The 8,034-nt window shown below is 45.6% G+C and overlaps 1 protein-coding gene across 2 annotated transcripts; it reads right to left on the bottom strand.

The window, feature by feature from the left end:
* Window positions 1-336: 336 nt before the first annotated feature.
* On the bottom strand, window positions 337-6,764 carry LOC124706149 (hippocampus abundant transcript 1 protein-like). 2 transcript variants are annotated; one of them, XM_047237805.1, is made up of 16 exons: window positions 6,651-6,764; window positions 5,756-5,957; window positions 4,846-5,110; window positions 3,548-3,659; window positions 3,361-3,473; window positions 3,155-3,277; window positions 2,864-3,069; window positions 2,085-2,160; window positions 1,861-1,947; window positions 1,668-1,748; window positions 1,533-1,565; window positions 1,395-1,448; window positions 1,254-1,295; window positions 1,074-1,152; window positions 857-927; window positions 337-698 (listed from the first exon to the last, which is right to left on the bottom strand). In XM_047237805.1, the coding sequence occupies exons 3-16, from the start codon at window positions 5,011-5,013 to the stop codon at window positions 642-644; spliced, it is 1,302 nt and encodes a 433-aa protein (XP_047093761.1). In that variant the 5' UTR covers window positions 5,014-5,110; window positions 5,756-5,957; window positions 6,651-6,764; the 3' UTR covers window positions 337-641. The 2 variants fall into 2 exon arrangements, 1 of the variants encoding a protein (XP_047093761.1); XR_007004294.1 differs by having other exon boundaries at window positions 656-698; window positions 1,074-1,175.
* Window positions 6,765-8,034: the final 1,270 nt, after the last annotated feature.

Raw genomic sequence — 8,034 nt, 5'->3', positions numbered from 1 at the left:
GCCTATAAAACTATACCTATATGCACCAACAACCTATGCTAAGCAACATAAGCAATATGATGATAGTAAGATATAGAACATCGGGCACGAAAGCTATCACAAAGTTAAGTGCTTAAGTAAAGGATCTCGGGTTGAGGAGTAACCAGGACACGCGGAGATGACGATATATCCTGAAGTTCACACCCTTGCAGGGCTACTCTCCGTTGGAGCGGTGTGGAAGCACAATGCGCTCCAAATGCCACCATAACACACCATATTCTCCTCGATCCTTCCCACCAAAAGGGAAATCCTCGATCAACTAAGGAACTCTTGAGGGGGTCACCGAACCCGTATAAATTTGACGCAAACTAGGCTCCCAAGTAAACTCCACGAAACTTCACCCTTACATTCCTAACTAATTAGCTATGTCCAATCATCCTTGTAGTGTCAATTATCAAATTAAATTTACAATTAAACTGAGGCATGATTCTACTTTTGATACTTTATATCACTATTTCTATCCCTATCAATCCATTGTGAAGGATACAACAACTATCGAAGTTTACCATGTCTACTGATACGGAGTAAGGACGAGGAGAGTATTAGCATTCTAGAGATCTGTCGTATGTAAATAGGCATGTATTGACTCGGTCTTCTATTTATTAATCGGCTGAACTTCTGCTGCCCCTCATAATAAGGCTCATTGTGAGAGCTACCAACTGCAAGGTGTACAATACAAAATAGAAGTCAGTATCAAGTGCATAGAAATTCTATATATCAAGAAGTACCTGTAAAAACAAAAAAGGGATGGCAAGGTTTCAGTTCTACAGCAAAATAACTCAACCGTAGTGATGGCATGTTCAGTTAGGGATCCTACCGTTGCAAATCCAGCACAGGCAAGGCTAAAACCTTTGAAATTGAAAGGTGCGGTTTCCGATAGGAACCAGGCTGTGAAACCAATTGGAGAAAAGTTATCTTTAATGAATCTTTGGCTAAGCTTGTGGGCAGTGAGATAAGAACGGAAGAAGTAAGAATGTCATGCAGGGGAACCTTTTCTGAATTGGTGCAAAGTAAATATAATGATAGATTCGTACCTGTTAGGGGAGTAAATACTAGCGGAGATATGACATGTGCAGTTGAGCTGATTCCTGTGATACACCCTTGAACCATTCCCTTGAATAAACATTAAAAAAATGCTGCAAAAATTATTCGCGAATAAAAATAAGCACGTTTATTTTTTCTGTGAATAAAAAATATATGATGTAGTTCAGTACCTGCTCCGAAGGTCCTACATTTTTTGATACAATACTTCTTATCTGTTAAGAATATATCCAGTTCAAAAATTATTGACATGGTTCCATCAACCGAAAACAAAAACTGAAGATTGGGGACTGATATGATATATTACTACTTACACAAGGGCCGACCAAAGTGCTTAGAATCACAAAGCTTGCAGCAAGATAAGGGACCTTCAACAAAACATCAAATTTAGCATGTATAATACCAAACAATTGCCCAGCATTTACTGTAGTGCCATTTGATCAGTTGCATACCCAGAATGACCATGCAATGCTGTACAAGAATCCCTGCAGCATCCACGCCAAATCAAACCAAATTTGAAAATTATTCTAGCAAGATAGTTAAATTAAAAAGAAGACGAAGCAGGAGTGCTACAATAACCCCCTTACATGCACGCAGCTACCTAGAAGTGCCACAACAAGTAGCTTCTGCTCACCCAGCTTTGGCGCTAGGAGAGGCATTATGGTCAGCTGCATAGATTATAGATCATAAACTGCCTCTGGTTCATCAAAGTAAATTCTGAGGCCGGAAATGGTCATAAAATGAAGATGTCGTAGGAAAACATTGCTAATGAACCTGTACCTGTGAGAAACTTTCGGTGATGCCAAGAATAAGCAGCAAATTTGCATACTGGTTCTTGGTATAGTGGAACTGCGCCTTCAGGAAGTACTGCATTTGTAATTGTATCACAAAAGACAGAACAGTAGAAGCACATTCAGATATCAATCAGGTACAATTGAAAAAACACGCAATGCAAGACATCGATTCAGTTTACTGAGTTCTATAAAGAGCACAGAAGGGAGTACCAATAATGCAGTTTGCAGGCCTGCTTCACCAAGGCTATTGAAAAATGTGATGACTGCTGCCCTCATGAAAGATGAGCTGCAAGTGATTTGCAGGTATTCAGTAGGTAACCTAAGGAAATATCATGCTACATTATCTACCGGAGAATAGATGGGGGGAACATTTTATTCTTTTTTTCCATAAAAGACCATGGTTTGATATTGATTTTATTACTGACTTGTTTCTGGTTTTTGTAGCAGGAAGAACGGGGCAGTAGCCCAATGGTTAGGATCGCAGTGGCACACCCATCGACCAGAGTTCGAGTCCTCTCATCTCACTAAGGAAGAGCCCAATGGTTAGGATCGCAGTGGCACACCCATCGACCAGAGCTCAATTCCTGTCATCTCACTAATTCCTATCATCTCACTAAGGAAGAGCCCAATGACTTAAATATAGCAAAATGAGGAAATATAGCCTCTTCTTGGCCTAGGTGGACAGCTTTATCTGATTGGCTTCCTTTTCTTTTTGTACACAACTCTTGTACACATGTAACATAAACCAAAAAATATATATATAGTGGAGCCCTACAGTTTCCATCAAAGGAAAAAAGTGCTATTCACCTAAACGCAAAGGAGCTGGTAAGAACGAGCTGATGAATTGGAAGTCTCAACCTATTGTGTTTGTGAGCTAGTAACAGAAAGAAACCCTGTCCGCTTAGTTGAAAGGTCAAAGGTTAGTTGCTCTTATTCTCAGTTGAGAAAGGCATGCCAACACAACAATCAAGTTCAGAAAGGCATGTCACCTGCTGGTAAAAATGGCGGCTACTTCCGACAGCGAGGATGCCATCCGGAGAGGCGGGAGCCTCGGCGACACCTCTTCGGCACTGGACGAGGGAACAAAGAGCAAAATGGCGACCTCCTCGTCACGCAGCAGCGATGCTCCGCCGTCCGTCTCCTGGACGAAGGCCCTCATGTACACCACCGCAGCAACTGCCGCCAAGGTTGCCACCTGCAGAAAGCATAACAAATCAAGAAACAAGGCAGCTGCCCTGGTGCGACCGTGCGACACAAGACCAACCAGCACATGTATATACCTGGAATGTAGAGGATACTGAGAGAAAGGGGGCCACAATGGTGCCTGCGACGAAGCCGGCGGTGCAGACGCCGTAGAACACCCCGAAGGCTGCCGCCCGTTGTTCCTTCGGCACCTTGTCAGCCTGCACATTGAGTCCAGCGCATGATCATCCACACATGCATCCAGGTGAGCTGGACTGGTTGAGGAGAGCGGCAAGCTAGATACCACGTAAGCGAGCGAGATGCACGTCATGGTGCCCTCGGAGACCATCGCCGTCAGCGTCTTGGCCACATAGTACGCATAGAAGTATGGCCTCCTCTGTTTAAGCGCCAGAATGGCTAGGCCCACACGAAATAAAATGTTATTGGTTAGGATTCCATCTGTGTGCTACATGAAAGATTGAAGAGTTTACCAAGTGGAACGACGGACAGGGTTGCCGGGAGAGCCAGCAACGCCTTGCGGCCATATCTGTCGGACAGGTTCCCGACGACTGGCGTCACCACCAGTGCACCCAGGCCGGTGATCTGCAGTGGTTTTCGGGTAATCAAACACACAAAAATCCTATAGAATTAAAATGGATATAATATGCAATCATATGTTTTTTCCTATTTCTCGCAAAAAATATGTTTTTTCCTATTCCTGCATTTTTCGAATCTTCGAATCAAATAGGCCTTAAGAAGAAGAGTTGCCCAATTAATTTACAGGTTGGCTTCGAGTAGCAGCAGCCGTTGATACGAGCGGAGTATGTACCAATTATTGGTCATTTGTAGTCTGACACTCTGACCCCAATATACTGGATATGATACCATAGCATCGCTTTTCTAGCTTCGTTCTTGGCGGCTGCCCGCTCGCCCTCTTCAACTCACAACGCTTTCTTTACGTGATTGATACTTTCTTCGGCTCACAAAGCTTGCGAAACAACTCTTCGGCAGGTGGGTCAGCGAAGGCTTTGTTCAGCGACTCAAACTACCTCGCCTCCTGGTCAAGTGTTCATGTTTATAATTTTCAGTTTAGTGCGGTGTTTTTCGAGGTTGTGCTAGAGCAGTTATTCCATCTTTGTGTATTTGTCGTGTGTCACGCTTGTGTTGTAAGGTGGCTTATTGGATGAATAGCAAGTGGCGAACTTTTCAAAAGAAAGAGTCCGGTAGCTTTTGCAAGTGCAGGTTGAGCCCTGTCTCATTCTTTCCCTCTGTTTTTGGGGGATATACGTTTTATTGACCCTGTGGGGGATATACCTCATCAAGAAGAATAGAAAAAGGCTGCTTTGGGTTAGTTTACTGTCTAGAGTTAGTGTACTTGTCTTGGCTCTAGAGAGACGAAAGAAACTCAAGAAAATATACGGGAACCCAGGCCGGTTTCCTTAGGAATCGGGGAAGTTTGCCTTGTTCAAGACGGTGGCTAGAAGCAACCATTTTTGGGGGCATCTGGATGGCAAAACTGATCTGATGGGGAAAACTGCAAAAGCAGGCGTGAGTAGTGGAGCTTCCACTCTCCCCTGTCCCCGTCTCCCTACAATCTCACCAGCCTCACGAAATGCTCAAGCGAAAACAACAAGAAGAAGCAACATATAACCCGATTGATCTGATATCTGCTAAGATAAGGCATTAGCAGGCATGCAGCTTGGCCGTTGGCATGCATGCAGAAATTAAAATCTAATCAGATCACCTGGCCTCATGCGGACGTTTGCTGAGAGTGCGAGGGTGTACGTACAGCTTGCTGGAGGCCGGTGAGGTAGATGGCGAGGGAGCATTGGTCTTGGCCGGGGCAGAGCACCGCCATCGTCAAGTCGGTGATCACCGGCGTCACCATGTAGGCGCCAAGGCAGAAGAGGAAAGCAAACACCAGCAGGTGGCCCAGCTCCGCTGCGGCCTCCTTCATCTTCTACTTTACCAATCGATCGCACTCTCCCTCTTTTCTCTCCTCTATATATTTCTCCCCACTCACCGGCCTCCTCCCTTTTATATGTTTCTCCAAGCTACATATTACGCATGACAGGACATTAGACATGCACAAAGCCACAAAGCATAGCTGACTAATTGAGTGTAATTAAGCGCTAGTAGCAAATCTTATAGATATCGATCGATGTGGTAAGACCGACAAGGCAGGAAAAGAAGCAGAGTAAAAAAAGAAGGTTAGAGCATATTGGAATACAACTTCCTTCGAGATTAGCATAAAAAAATAGTGACAAAGTGGAGAAACTAATAAAGCATGTTACAAACAAGAAAAGCAGTGCTTGGTTGGCTCTCAAAGAAAGGAATGTGTCTGATGCCTCCGTTTTCACTTCATTGCAACGTTCATCAAGACTTCAAGGGTGTACAGAAACCATCCTTTCCAATTTATATAACCTCCAAATGCAACAGAAACCTACTTCTCCAGCGGAAAAATTTAGCAATTGCACCAGACTCCAGTACTACTTGCGATTTCATCGCTTCATCCCAGATATGTGAAAGTTAAGATTTTCTACGAGAGCATCATTAATATTATCTATATAAATATACCAAGTCTAGCATGTTGTTGCCGTACTTGCAAACATGCACCCCACTGAGCATGTATCACTTCAGTAGTTTCCTCAAACTCTGTAGCATGGAAGAACTTTGAACAGATGTTTCTTCTTCTGTACCTCAGGAGGCATATGAATGACGCAGCCAACTGAGAATATACCACTTCAGGTCCCGAGTAGTTCCTCAAGCTCTCGAACATGAAAGAACTTGAACAGATGTGTCTTCTTCTGCGCCTCAGGCATATGATGATGCAACACATTGAGCACATATCACTTCAGTAGCTGCATGTAGCTCGCTTGGACTTTAATTGGAGCTGCTGGGCTGCAAAACAGATATTTATGCAATCAGCCACCCTGGATAAGCTGGTTTTGCACAATTCTGAAGCATTAGTTCGCAGCTTTCCAGCTTGGCTACTCGTCACAGGTCAAAATCTGGATCGGCTGCAGAGATTGCAGTGCCAACATGGCACCATGTTACAATGTACTTCTCAGTCTGAAAATCCAAATAGCCAATTGCCCGGAAGATAGACTCCTAACGACGTTTATTTGAGATAACTAATGCTAAACAAAATCTAGCTAAACATTTAATTTAATCCACGTTGATTGTATATAAAGGCATCAAGATTTTACATTTTTCTACAGAAAAGAATCTACATCAATTGTCAACTAGTCTTGTACACTGACTACTTAACTGAGACAGCATGGAGATTAAGATATATAGTCAGGGCCAATGTGCCACCTAAAATTTATACTCGATGCCATTTTCTTTGCTACATAGGTAGAAAGTTAATTAATGATAGTTGTTCGAACTCCACTCGAAGCAAATCAGTTCCCACTTGAGCTGATTCCCAATGACTTTTTCGACACATGGAAGTAAGCTCAATTTCATTTCCAGATTTGAAAAATAGTATCATGTCAGATTTCCATGAGATATAACAAGGCAAGAACGGTGATTTTTTTTGTTGTATTTCTACAAAATATAACCAGTCAAAGATGTTCGAGCTGGAAGGTTCACCTTGTTAAGTACCAAAGAAGGAGGCCATGCCATGATGTAGGGATACAAACTGTTAAAGTGAAGCATAGGAGAGAGCTTATTCAACTTGGATGTTTCTAGGCAGAAGGATAGGAACCAGCCAGATAAATTGGGTTCCGGCTCATAGTAAACAGACAAATACACAACACCATTGATGATCTTCAAAATCTTCAGGTTATGGTTATCCACCGAACGGCTAATGAGCGCCTCAATCGCCGGCAACAATGGATATGTCTTGTTGAGCATCCATCGCTCGATGCCTTCAACATCAGCTCTTCGGGACCAGACAACAAGCGTGAGTTTGACAGGGCATACGATACAGAGCTGCCCCTCCTTGGTCTCACCGGGCGTAAGATCTCCTTGCCCTTCGATGTGCGGAGGTAGATCGATTTGAGAGAACTGCAATGTAGAGGTGTTGAGCACACACGCATTGGCTCGGCTCGCCTGTGTCCAGTAGATGAACCCATTCACTAGGATTCCATTGTGAGAATTGTAGTCCTCGTCGTCCTCAGGCTGCATGCTTGCAGCCTCCGTCCATGGAAAGATCTGCCACTCCTTTGTTTCTGACGAGATGGCAGCGGCTTGCGCTCCCCATGCTTCGTGACAGACGCAGATAACGCGGAACGGACCAGGGTTTCTTCAGAGTGGAGGACGTGGAACTCAACGTACATCTCTTTGCAGATCTTGCCTGGCGGGTTGGGGAAAAGATCCAGGGCGCCTGTGAGGGGGTTGTAGACGGCCATGTGCTCGGTGTTTTGGCTGATGAGAACAAGGCACCCATCGTGGCAGTCCCTGATCAACCACTGGGGGGCGGAGCCCTCGTCGTCGTCGGGGAGGTGGGTGAGGAAGAAATCGGCGCCCCGGACGACCACGGCGATGTCCGGGTCGGAGCGCGAGCGGAGCGGGCGGAAGGCGGGGGTGTCATAGTCGAAGATGTCGATGAATACGCCGATGAGTGGGGGAGAACGGAGCTCGCGGAAGCGGCGGCGGAAGGCGGGGGATGAGCGGACGGCGCGGAGGGAGGCGCAGCAGGTGAGGGCGGCGCGGACGAGGGTCGGGAGGGAGGGGAGCCGGAGGAATATCTCTCGCAGGAGGTCGTCGCCGAGGGCGCATATGGTGGTCGGAGCGGCTGCTGGGGATTTCGGCTTCTTCGGCAGCGGCGGCGGCTGACATGCCATGGCGCGACGAGCCGACGACACACGGAATGGGGAAGGCTGACAGGAGAAGAAAGAAGCAAAGGGAGCCCATGAAAGCCCGTGGAAAAGGGAGTAGCCAGCTCACGGGCCAATATGGGCCGGGCCCACTATGCTGGTAGATGTGGCATCTGCAATATGCTAAAAAAAAGATGTGACACTGCAGTTCCGCT

The sequence above is a fragment of the Lolium rigidum genome, chromosome 4 (assembly GCF_022539505.1).
Source record: "Lolium rigidum isolate FL_2022 chromosome 4, APGP_CSIRO_Lrig_0.1, whole genome shotgun sequence".
Taxonomy (NCBI): domain Eukaryota; kingdom Viridiplantae; phylum Streptophyta; class Magnoliopsida; order Poales; family Poaceae; genus Lolium; species Lolium rigidum.
This window is presented reverse-complemented; position numbering and strand designations above follow the sequence as displayed.

Coding starts and splice junctions, on each gene's coding strand:
- LOC124706149 (XM_047237805.1), bottom strand. CDS start 5,013: ATGAAGGAGGCCGCAGCGGAGCTGGGCCACCTGCTGGTGTTTGCTTTC. Junction 2,161..2,863: donor GCCGCCATTTTTACCAGCAG/GTGACATGCCTT, acceptor AATCACTTGCAG/CTCATCTTTCATGAGGGCAG. Junction 1,749..1,860: donor TCACCGAAAGTTTCTCACAG/GTACAGGTTCAT, acceptor TAATCTATGCAG/CTGACCATAATGCCTCTCCT.